Consider the following 12,678-nt stretch of genomic DNA (forward strand, 5'->3'; position numbering starts at 1 on the left):
TTTATAAAGAAACAAATATATTTTCATAACACAAATCTGAGTCCTTTTAATTTTCAAACAACTTTCAGAATTTTCATAAGTAGTGTAGTGTAGATCCAAACCATATTTTGTAGTCACTGAAAAGAAAAAAATTGTTTAGACACGTATATAACAAGGCTAAATTAATAATAAATATAGTTTAAATTGTGGGGGTAAGATATATTTATCTTTCAATAGACTCTCCCTCTTTTTTATTTTATGGTTGGCAAAAAAAAGTAATACAATTTTTTAATTGAAAGAGTTAAGTAGTTCGGTAAAAAGGTTTTGGGTTCAATATTCATATAATCAATAGTACATTTTATCTCAAATATTGTATCAACATCAATGTAGTTTATAACATTTAGCAGAAAAAGGTGTTTTGGTAATAATTTTCCTCTTACATGGAACTATCCCCTATAGTTAAATCTTACCTTCACAATAACAAATGCTTTGTTAAAATGCTGATAATTTAAAAATACCCCTTTAAAATTACAACAAATATTATCATACCCATTCCCATAAATATCAACTTTTTAACAAAGCATTTAGATTTGTCCTTGGCAGCTTTCAAGTTAGTGCTTGTAACTTGGATTTCAGCTTCTTTCAGAGTGACTACTTCTTTCCTTTCCACTTCAGAACTTGTACTTTTTTTTGATGGATTAAACGTTCTTTTTAAGCAAGTACAAGGTAATGCACAGTTGACTTTCTGTACACAATTTAAAGTCTTTAGGTGCACAAATTTACAGTGGTGCAAGTTTTTCGTGCCATTAGTTTTGCCGTCACAGCATTGTGGAGGCCATCTAATGGACATCTAGACATCTAGATATCTGGATATCTTCTCAAATCTTGACTCAGGATCAGATCAGGATAAACAAGACAACAGGGTGAATATTTCAATCAGTAAATAAATAATTTAAACCAGCTTTAAATATAAGTACACACAACAAAAATATTTACACATAAAGTCACAAAAAATGCGGAGAAAAAATCAAAAAATAAAATTAATAAGATGCTACTGTATGAAAATTAAATGTTTAAAGCTGGTTGTACACAAAGTGATGCGCGGCATTCGCGCGCGCATGACTGATAAAAATGATTAGGTGGCCTTCCACTTGAATTTGCTCACTGGTGCTCGTACTCCAGGAATCTGAAAGCAACAAAATATTACTTCTCATAAAACTAACTTATGGCATATTATAACATTTCTTTCAGTTTGATTTAAGGATAGCAATTCAGATATTCAGGGCGACCACCGCCTTTTTGATATTAATATTGAAAATAACGTACTACAAAAAAATTACAATGAACACAATAACGAACATTTTTGAAAAAATAACGTACCATAAATTACATATACAATATACATATCTATATGTGGTCCTCCTTAATATGGAAGCTTCTTATAGGTCCCTAGATGGCTTTAGGCTATTACATTTTTTAGGCTATTTTTATGCCCTCAAATTCCTTCCAATATAGAGCCTCTAGATGCTAGGGTAGGAGTCGCTAGTCTATAATACAAAGTAAAACAATATCTCTCTGTTTGTTTGTAACGAAGGATATTGCTAACCGCTGAACCGATCAGGTTCTCTTTAACAGGGTAAATTCTCATAGGTCATGGGAAGGTTTATAACTATTTTGGAGGAGGGTACTACGACCCTCCTAAGAGAAATCGCCCCCCCCCCCCCTAGGGGCGTAGCTGCTAGTATATATAGAAAGTAGTATACTTATCCAAGGATACCCAAACTTTTTCATTGGAGGGGGTATAAAAAGCTCAATTTATGAGGGGGTGGAGGGGTAAAAAGGCAAAAACTTTTCTACCCTTCTCGAATCTGTTTTAGGTGTCAACTACTATTACCTCCCCCAAGAAAAGGGGGGGGGGGGAAATGTGGTGACTCGTGCCACGACATACCAGCAATTTTATTTTGGGTGCTACTCCCTTAGTTTTAGAGATAATTGGGTGAAATCTTTTGGGCTGGGTCACTAATTACCCCAACTAGAGGTATCTTTCATAAAAAACGGCGGCGGGTCCGCCGCTCCCACCGTTCGCCACCATTTTTTATTCGGTACCGCCGCCATTTTTTATTCAAACATTTTTTACTGATCTACCTCAAAAGGTTTTGTCTCAATATCTTTAAAAGCACAGGAGAAGCACTGAATTTAAGATATACCTTGATAAACGAGAATTTGAAAAAAATGACTGTCAAGGTTGGTTATAAGGGGAAAAATTTTTGAAAAAAATAACATGGTCTCAAATGATTCCAAATTGCCTAATTCGGCGAGAAATGCAATAAAATTTTTTTTTTTGGCGGCGGCGGAAAATGGCGGCGAATGGCGGACCCGCCGCCGTTTTTTTTGAAAGATACCACTAGTTGGGGTAATTAGTGACCCAGCCCAAAAGATTTCACCCAATTATCTCTAAAACTAAGGGAGTAGCACCCAAAATAAAATTGCTGGTATGTCATGGCACGAGTCACCACATTCCCCCCCCCCCTTTACCCCAATTTATTCATGTAAATAGTACCACCTAATAATGAGATTTTTATTCATTTATCTAAGTACGATAAAATATTCCAGCAGCTTCGCCTCTAGCCTCTAGGGGCGTCACTCAAAGAGGTATTGTAAAGTCCCCCTCTTATAGGTATAGAATTGTTCGTTCGTAATTTAAAAAAAAGAAAAAAATGAGTGAGTTTTTTTTAAAGGGAGTTTACCTACCTACTTGTTATATTTTACAAAAATAAATAAAAAAAAATTTTGAGGGGCAATTTTTTTAGGGGGGTTGAGGTTGTCCCAACCACCAAATAAATAGCCTAAAACCACAACAGGACCAGTAGGTAATAGGTATATTACCTGAAAAGCAGAACCCAATCGGTTCATCGGTTACCGAGATCTTAAGATTAAGACAGACAGACATTGTTCTACTTTGTATTATAGAAAGTAGTATCTCATTCCTATAAGTGCATGAAAACATAAAAATCAACTAAAAGTTATCTCGCTAACTGATGAACAAATGTGATACTCCTTGAAAGTGTAACTTCTCATATGTCCTGGTAAGGTTTGTAATTAAAATTAGTTTAGAGGAAATTTTTTTTTGATATTTAGTAAAATACTTGATTGAGTTGAGTTTTTTATTTTAAGCTTCACAATGACGTCATAGATCCCGGGATTAATTGGTAAAATGGCGCGCGAAGCGCGCAGAAATTTTAAAAAAATAGTTTTTATGAAACACAATAACATTAATGATTACTAATACTGACCATTTATTACAGAAAAACGTACAATAATGTATACTGAAATGTTCATATTGTACACAAAAATGAATAACGAACAAAAACGTACCTACCAAAAAACCTAAAAATGGTGTTCAATATGAACATATTGAACATAACGTACATAGTGGTCACCCTGGATATTATAGTACAAAATTAGATTAAGATGATGAGATTTTCTCAATAAATTGGCAGAGTATTCCGAAAAATTAAAAAAATCTATTAGACATGGGAAGGGAACGCCAGAATTTTTACAATAGGGTAGGTATAATAAAATCTGTAGTTAAGATATCTAAATTCTTCTGAAAATTTTTGTTTTAATATTAGACAAGTACAGGAAATGGAAACAAACCACAACCAGGGATATTTAGGGATAAAGACTGTTAATTGAGTAAAAACCGGCTATTTTGGGAACTAGCCTATTTTGTAAATCATATATCAACGACACCGAACTTTTCCGCCATTCTCATTAAGCATTGCTATTATACTGAAACATAAATATACATTCTTAATACTAAACTAAAACCTCATCTGTAAAAGATAATATGCATTGAATAACTACAAATGACATGATCTTGTTTTATTGGCATTTAGGTACATATGATCATAATCAATAATAGCACAAACATAACATGATAAACATAATATCAAATCAGCAAGGAGACAATGGGAAAAAAATAAACCTTCTGAAGATTTAATCCAAATTATCGTTACTTTATCGACACTTTTTTGTACATTGTACAACCATATTTTTGAGGCATTAAATAAGATAGTATGGCTATAAAACATTGAGTAACAGTGCAATTTACAGTCCAACAATGTCGCTTTCCTCCCTGAGGCAAGCAGATTAGGTAACTATTTGCTTACCTGTGATCCTGGTTTAGGATGATAGAAAAAGCAAGCGTTGCCACGGGCACAGTTCGGGAAATATTTACAAATCTCCAGATTTGATGCAACCTAAATAGAAAATGATCAGTCTCATAAAAAATTATTCCTTTTGCATTGAAAATGAACAGTACTAAGAACTAATGAAGAGTACTAAGAACTTATTCTCAATAAACTTTTCGTGCAATTTGAATTTATGATTACGCAAAAAAATCATCAGAAAAAGTGATTTGAAAGCACTGGAAACTTTGTAGTGGCAAACGAAGTGTAAACATTAGAAGAAAGCAAAAAATCTATTTGTTAGTTTTATTTTTTTTTAAAGTAGGTATAGTACCTACTAACTAAAAATTTAAATAATGCATTTCTACTCTAATATAATAATTCAGACCTGTGGGATAGTTGGCTTTGAATACACTGTAGTTGTGTACACTATTGGCGTAGATTTCACAACTGAAAAACAAATAACAATGAGTTCATAATTTTGGTAGATTTTTCCTCTGAAATACTAAAAAAGTTTTCAATTTGTTATTCTATGATTTAGTAGACATTGCTAAGAACTACTGCAAAAACACGTTTTAAAGCCTTAAAACAATAGAAATACAGAAGGCGATACACTTACGCAGAGAAAAGTGTTGTCTACTTTTTGTACAATAACAGGTCATACAGTGCTACAGAGAAATAAACAAGTTTTATGCTATGGAAGAAGTAAGTCAGATTCAGGATCTGTAACTTTTAAAATGAAACCGCCCAGGGACTTTATAAATGAACGAACTATTAGTCATACATAGCTTTGCTCATAAAAATATGTTTACCTGGCTCCGCAGAGGAGGGAGCTGAGATAGGCTTGAACTTGGGTTTAGCTGCAGCAGGCAGCACCCCTCCAGCTCCGGCCGTGGCCTGAAATCCATCAAAGCCATGAACTAGGGATGGATTTAAACCAAAAAACTAGGCAGACAAAACATATATCAACACAAGAAAAGATTATTGATGTGTGTAAATTTATTTTTGAAATACTTCTACTTATGAAAAAAATTGCTTATATAAAGGAATAGGACATCGGGTTAATAACCACCCCCACCCCCCATTATTGTGGCACTAGTATGATAGTAATATAAATCTATACAATCCATTAAGACACAAACTTTCCCTCCAAATAATTTAGAGTAAATTGCTCCCTCCCTCTCTCTCTGGTTTATATCAAATTACAATATCAAAACATCAATACAGTGAAAAACTTACCAATAAAGAATAAATTTGAATGTAAGAGTTTGCTAAAATTTCTAAATTTTCAAGATAAACTTTCAATAGGTCTATTTAAACAAAATAATCTTATTTTCTATAATACTAGCGGTTACACCCCTATCATCTAGGACTCTGTATTCGAAGGGGCAGGGAAAAGCTAAAAAAAAATAGCTTGAAACATTCTTAAGACTTGAAACAGAAAATAATAAAATATACTAAAATAACACAGGACCTTTGTTACCTAAAAAAGAGAACCCAGCCAGGTTCAGTACTAGTTATTGAGATCTTAAGCTTCAGATCAAAAAAATTTTTTATAATATAATTACAATATTAACATTACCTCTTCCGAAGAGCTGACTTTGCGAATAATAATCTTTGTCTTGGGTTTCACTGTTTTAGTTGAAGCTCCATCGCTGGCTGTTGTTGATTTAGCTGCTGTTGAAGAATCAGATGTTTTAGCAGCTGTAACAGCTGGTCTAGCAGCAACGGATGGCTTAACCGTTGCCACTTGTTTAGTGACGATAGTTTTACCATCTGCAGTTATGACTACATGTTTCTTTTCAAGCTCTATTAAGTTTATGTGTTATAACTTAATTTTAAATGTTCTATTTATACAAATAAAAACAGTATTTACATCTTTCTTCACTGATATAAAGCGATTCTCAGGGTAAAAAAAACCTTTTTACTTCTAAAATACTGGAAATTTCTTTAAATGTGAAAATTCAAAGAGTAGATAAAAGTCAATATCAAAGATTGAGCTACTTTTAAACAATTGGTAGGCAATTCAACATCAATCCAGGGATCTAAAGGGATAAGCAGAATTACCTCTTAAGTAAATTAAAATTATTGGTTGAAAAGTTTGAGCACTGTAGGTTTGTATTCAACCAATCAAAATTCAATTAAAGAACCCAAAGCTATCAAGCCAATGAATAAAATAACGTGGCTTGGGTACTAGTGTAATTTATTTACCACCCTCCTTGACATCAGTTGTTTATAAAATAACACATTCCTTGTGGCGGTTTTGACAGAACAACTTTCTTAATAACCCTCGGCTCAGTTTGGGGCGCCGTAATGGGCTTTTTAACAGCCCCTGCTTTTGGTGGATTTTTGTCAGCTGTTGTTTTGGTGACAACATATGGTTTAGCACTGTCGGTTAGTGTAGATTTTATCACAGGTTTGGTGGTGGGTGGTGGATTTACTTCCGGTTTCTTTACTGTATGCTTTTCTAATGAAAAAATATTGTTTATAATTTTAAACATGTAAAAGAATAAAATATAGATTCAATAGTATTAAACTAAAATTATGCTTAGAAGTGATATTAAGCTTTTGGTGCATATATAAAGAGAAATTCCTCTCCACTCCCATATTATGTTTAATCTTAACAACAAAAAATAAGTACCAATTTCTTGCCCCTAAAGGAGCTCCAACCCTGCAGACTACTTAAGTAAATCTACATTATTGAAAAAGTAAGTTTTTACAAAGGTTTTTATTCTATTAAAGCAAATTGTAGTATTAATTTTAAAAAAATAGATTACGTGCCAAAGAATCCATTAATATTATGATCTGTTAATTAAATTGTACCTGATTTCTTTTCTGGAACAACCTTCGCTGAAGATTTTTCTTTTGGTGGTGTTACTTTACTAGCACTGGCTTTGGAGGATTTTTCAGTTGTTCCAGCTGGCTTATATTGTGGCATTGATGTGATTTTAGTTGGCTTGTATGTAGGGGGAGGGCTGGGGGAGTAGGTGCGAGATTTTCTGCGCCTAGGAGGGGATTGGGCAGGGGAATCAAAACTTTCTTCTGTATATAGCTCCAAGGAATCATCAACTGGGGAGTTACGTGGTTTATCTTTGCTGGTAAATGTTTTGCTTTCCTAAGTACAAAGAATAATAAGAACAGGAATAAGGATAGGCTTATAGAGCCAAAAAAGTAAACTGTTTTCATGTAGGATTATAGATGTTTTAAAAAAACCTATAAAGTTAACCCAAACAATAAACTAACATATTCTGATTTGTTTAAGGTAAAAAAATGGTCTTTTTGAAAATTCGAAATAAAAATTACAAAATAGAACAAGTGCTTACCGCTTGTTTTTCCTTGAAATATTTAGAATCAATTCCATCCATAGTAACAATAAAGGTTGGCTCTTTCTCCTTCTCTTCCTCGGATTCAGATAGACTTGTCTATAACAATGGATATAGGATATACGCGGATATATTGACAGGCGAAAATTTTTCGTCAATTTAGCTTGCTATTATGGACCTTATTTATTGGTCAGTTCGTTCCTATAGTATGAGGAGGATGTGGTAAAAAGAATGGATGGGGGGGGGGGGGGGTATCATTATTTTATTCAGCTGCGACCATTACATCATCTGAGTAAATGAAAGTCTGGTGCAACATCCAGGTAATATCAATTTCTATTTTCTAGTACAGAAATATTACAATTACAAGGACAATCTATTTCTCAAGTTCAACAGCGGAAATAATCTAACAAAGATGATAGCAACCAATAATAGCGAATAAAAAAATATATCATGGATTAACAAACTGACAAAAAGAATAAAAGAGCAAATATTCATTGTTTAAAAAAGTGTCAGAACCCCCCCCCCCCCCCCTTGATGATCTTTGAAAAGGGTTTTAAAAATGGCAGGCCAGAAAATCAAGTTTTACCCCATACCGTTACGGAATGTCAGACATACAAAGCGAATTATCGCTACTGAAAAATGAAAATACCTCATCATCTGAGTCGCTGGAACTATCCGACTCCACCTCCCCACCACTCCCCTTGACTCCGCCCAGTCGTGACCTATCTCCACCCTCGTCCCCAATGCCACTGTCCATCAGATGGCTGCCTCTGCGGGGTGCTGGGTTCGAGTCTCCGCCGCGTTTTTTGCGCATCAAAGACTCGAGAGCCTTGCGACGCATTTCTTGCAGCTCGTAGTCGTCCATTTCAGCTCCTGCCTTCTAAAATAACAAAATGCATGTCAATTAGAGTTTTTTAATAAACAAACAGACTAAAATATTATCTAAGAAAGAACATATACCTAATCATTTATTCTGTCCTTTCACACTCATTTTGATGAAGACAATACAAAGCATAGCCATGGATTTTTAAAGCCACATGATATTATCACAATTTTAAATTTACTGTCTCCATAAACTTAGACGTTTACGGGTGAGGGTAAAGGGGTAAAATATTGCTAATTTTAAATTATTGGAATGTTGAAATTTAGTGAAAGGTTATTTAAGCCAATTCATAGAAATAACGACAAGCTTCTTTTCTTATTTGTTTGTTTATTAATTACTAGCGGCTACGCCCCTAGAGGCCTCTAGTGGCATTTAAATGTTTTTAATTTATTTTAAATATCTAATTTTAGAAATAATTTGTCTATGTTATTAGCTCTTAAATTCATGCTTCTACGCAGCGCGACTACGCTAGCGACACTATGCGGCGAAAATATTTAAAATTTTTTTGATTTTATTGTGATTTCTCTTGGGAGGGTGGTGGTACCCTCCCCCAAAATAGTTAAAAACCTTCCGGGGACATATGAGAATCTACCCTGTTAAGGAGAACCCAATCGGTTCAACGGTTAGCGAGATCCTTCGGTACAGACACACAGATACACAGATACACACACAGACAAACAAACATCCTGTTACTTTAGTATAAGGATTTTTCTTCAGATTAGGTTGAGTAGCCCCACAAGGTTAGAGCACCACTTAATTAGAGGGGTTAGGCAGAGGAAGGAAAACTTCCCCTTTCTTCTCTACAGCTTATTTTTAAAAATAAATGTGGGAGGAGTTCAAGGAATAGCACTGAATACCTTTGTCTCAGATTCATCAGATTTTCTTGATTTCTTTGGTGGCGTAGGACCTGTCTCTGTTTCATTATCATGGTCAGATAACTCGGTCACTTTTCTTATCGGCTCTTCTTCTAGATACATACATAGTTACAAAGGTAATGGTTGCTTTCGCATAATTCCGTAAGACTTAAGACTTTAACAAAGGAGTAGAACGCAAAAATTCACTACATAGCTTCCTTCCTAATGGAAAAAAAACTATAGACAAGAAAAATTTTAAAAATGATGATATCTTAAAATAGTAGGCAAAAAATAAGCGTTAGTGTACCTAGCTTCTAAGGGCTCTGTAATTTATTCAAAGAAAAAGGCAAAGAAAGGCACTATTTTAAGACTAAGCAAAATAGGTAGGTAGCCTAAAGCACTCCCGATACCAATGTGAAGCTTCCCTAGAATAAAAACTCAATTGTCAGTAATCATGTAAATCTTCAGCTACAGAAAGAAAACCTTGCTACTTTGTATAATAGGATAGAATAGAACATAAAAACTACTACTGAATACCTTGATCTTCCAGAACAATGTGTCTTTCTTCTTTCCCATCTTCATCTCCCTCTACTCCCTCGCCATCTCTCCCTCCATCCTCGCTTTCTCCCTCACTCTCTACCCCATCGGAAAGATCTTTGTCTCCCTGAATTGAAAGAATATTTATTTATCCTTTATTTCCGGGTGTTTAAATACATTTTCTTTCCATACTACAAAAGGCAAAACAGGGGTGTATATTCTGCAAAATTGATCCTGCTGAGGAGGGGAGGGGGGGGGGGGAGTGGGGTGAAAAAAATAAAAAAAATATGTTGTTGGGGGGAAAAAATTTAAAAATTAAGTGAAAAAAATTAATCTTGTGCAGAATATACAGTATACAGCCTAGGGGCAGAATGTCACACTTAACTTTTTTTACGAGAATTCCATATAAAATGCATCTTTTATGGAAAAAAAATTACTTGGAAAATTATGGCATTCTAGGTGAGAAATGTCCCCCTCCTCAGGATCTTAAGGGATAAGACAATGGACAATAACTTTATTCAATTTAATCCCTCGATTACGATTACCAAATTTACCGCATCTAAAATGAAAAAATTCAGTGAAAAAAAATTAATCTTGTGCAGAATATACACCCCTGAGGCAGAATGTCACACTTAACTTTTTAAAAGAAAATTCCATATAAAATGCATCTTTTATGTAATAAAATTGCTTAGAAAGTTATGGCATTCTAGGTGAGAAATGTCCTTCTCCTCAGGGATCTTAAGGGATAAGACAATGGACAATAACTTTATTCAATTTAATCCCTCGATTACGATTACTAAATTTACCGCATCTAAGGTTAAAATTATTTGTTGGTACCTAAGTTTGGTCATTAAAGGTTTGTACAACCTTATAAAATTTATCTAGCCAACAAATACGAGAACGTGTTTATAAAACTTTGTGTATAGTACAAGTATATTTTCCATTGTAACTAAAAATTGTCCTTTCGTCCATGCATCCGCCCCGCCCTCCCCTCTATAAACATCTATAAAACTTGCCTGAACTCTGATTTTGGAAGCCACAACTCTTTCCAAGCTGCGCAACTTTTTACCTCTGGTTGTATTATCCTGAATTATCAATAGTTAACACTTAACAATTAATATAAAAATGGGAACAATGGGCGTGCAGGTGTCATTGTCCTTCTTGGAATTAAAATGGGGGAGGTCTATCATTTCCTCTCACATCCTCAAGGTCACAACACCCTAGAAAACACTGTTCATACCAATGACATGAACCTTAAGTGATATCAATACATAAATACCGGCAAATGATCCGATTTTTAAGAAGAAAAAATATATTTCTGGTCCGGGAGAGCTAACGCCTAATCTTAACTTTGCCAAAAAAAGAATATGCAATTACATTTTTTACAAGTAAAAATTTTTTGGCTCGTATTTCTAATATTCGTTAATACTATTACTCAGGTATTAAAGTAGTGAGGCTTCCCTGTAATTACAAGTTTGTCTGTACGTACCTGTTCTGGGCTATCATCTCTTCTCACAATTATTCTGACCTCATTTTCTTCATCTTCGTCCTCCTAAACATTAAATTGTTAAAAAATGGACATTAGTAATCTTAAATATAAATTAACAGTACATTATATCAACTAACTTTTCAATTTTAGGATTGCATTCTAAATTAAAGCACCGCCATCCGCCATTTTTTACCAATTTATCCGAATCCAAAAAAAAAACGGATTCTTGACGGGTTTTATTCTAGATTTTTTATAGATGGTCACATAGAATAAGGAAGTAAAAACTAACAAAATTTGATCTTTATGACGATGGTTGTTAATCCCAATCAATATTCATCAATAACAGCCAACGAATGAGAGATTGTGGTAAAAAAACTTTGAGCATCTAGTAGCATTGCTTCGCTACTTAAATAACATACCTCTGCTGCAATGTCAACAATAGTGTCCTTGTTATACTTGCTCAACTTCTGAAGCTCTCTGTCCATGGCCAGCTGGCGAGAGTTAAGCAGGTCAACCTCTCGTTTCAATTTCCTTGCCATGTCCTGAAAAGTTAAGTTGCACGAAAATCAGGGATCTTAAGGTATAAGTTAATCCTTAGGTATAATGAAGTAAAAGGATGTTTGTTTTGGGTTGGAAGGGGGATGGGAGGGAGGGGGGATTGACCCCTCCCCCCCCATTTTTATTGATTTTACCTATTAAAATCTAAATTTTAAAAAATGGGTTTTGGGATTCAACTCCCCACTACTCAAGTGGCCCTAAAGCCTCTAGTGGAGTAGCCGCTAGTAGACGATAAATTGATGTACAGTACAACCCCGATGATAATAAAAAAGCCAGAACATTTAAAGTCAATGTTTTTGAAACGTTTGGTGCTTTTCATCAAAGTTTCTTTTGAGCGTTAATCATAAAGTGAAAATAAGGGGGGAGGATTAGTGTCCAACAGGCACTTTAAGGGAAACCGCCAAAAGTTTTGTTTCAACTTACCCTATCACTAGATTTATCCTTCGACTTTCTCTTCTTGTCCTTAGACCTTTCTCTTTTGCGTCGCTTTGATTCCTTCAACCGTTGGAATCTCTCGATATCTTCGGCGCTAAGCTTGGCGGCACGATGCTCCTCGCGGTGACGCGAGCTTGAATCCCTGCAAAATGACAAAAATAATTTAAATTTTTGAGAAATATCTTTAAAGTTACGACAACAATAGCAAAGAATTAAATGTTGATTATTCTATACAATTGGGATAATTAAACCAAAAATTGTAATAACAGCACACACTTTTCCTCAACAGTTTAGCGGATTTAAGACCAACACGCAACAAGCGGTCAATGGATCCTATAAATATACATATTTACAAAATCAAAACTGGTTTTAGCTAAATAGTATCTGCTCCTTCTTCCGGATTATAGAATTTTTAAGAATTTGACTAAAA

General features: G+C 34.4%; 1 protein-coding gene across 2 annotated transcripts in view; it reads right to left on the reverse strand.

The window, feature by feature from the left end:
* LOC145325010 (uncharacterized) overlaps positions 1 to 12,678 on the reverse strand; it is a 21,484-nt gene continuing 8,806 nt past the window's right edge. The window contains exons 11-26 of one of the 2 annotated variants that reach the window (XR_013881375.1): positions 12,237 to 12,390; positions 11,675 to 11,797; positions 11,256 to 11,318; positions 10,783 to 10,851; positions 9,767 to 9,893; positions 9,233 to 9,342; positions 8,142 to 8,372; positions 7,493 to 7,591; positions 6,993 to 7,284; positions 6,421 to 6,636; positions 5,752 to 5,978; positions 4,982 to 5,066; positions 4,558 to 4,619; positions 4,152 to 4,241; positions 450 to 1,165; positions 1 to 116 (exon numbers count right to left, since the gene is read on the reverse strand). Coding sequence is in view for 1 of the 2 variants with exons in the window: in XM_080167790.1 (XP_080023916.1) it covers positions 1,115 to 1,165; positions 4,152 to 4,241; positions 4,558 to 4,619; positions 4,982 to 5,114; positions 5,752 to 5,978; positions 6,421 to 6,636; positions 6,993 to 7,284; positions 7,493 to 7,591; positions 8,142 to 8,372; positions 9,233 to 9,342; positions 9,767 to 9,893; positions 10,783 to 10,851; positions 11,256 to 11,318; positions 11,675 to 11,797; positions 12,237 to 12,390 (2,047 nt within the window). In the remaining variant the exon portion in view is untranslated. Of the gene's footprint in view, positions 117 to 449; positions 1,166 to 4,151; positions 4,242 to 4,557; positions 4,620 to 4,981; positions 5,115 to 5,751; positions 5,979 to 6,420; positions 6,637 to 6,992; positions 7,285 to 7,492; positions 7,592 to 8,141; positions 8,373 to 9,232; positions 9,343 to 9,766; positions 9,894 to 10,782; positions 10,852 to 11,255; positions 11,319 to 11,674; positions 11,798 to 12,236; positions 12,391 to 12,678 lie in introns of those variants that run through there. The other variant, XM_080167790.1, reaches the window with a different exon arrangement.

Source organism: Acartia tonsa, chromosome 7 (genome assembly GCF_053477335.1).
Source record: "Acartia tonsa isolate MP-2025a chromosome 7, ASM5347733v1, whole genome shotgun sequence".
Taxonomy (NCBI): domain Eukaryota; kingdom Metazoa; phylum Arthropoda; class Copepoda; order Calanoida; family Acartiidae; genus Acartia; species Acartia tonsa.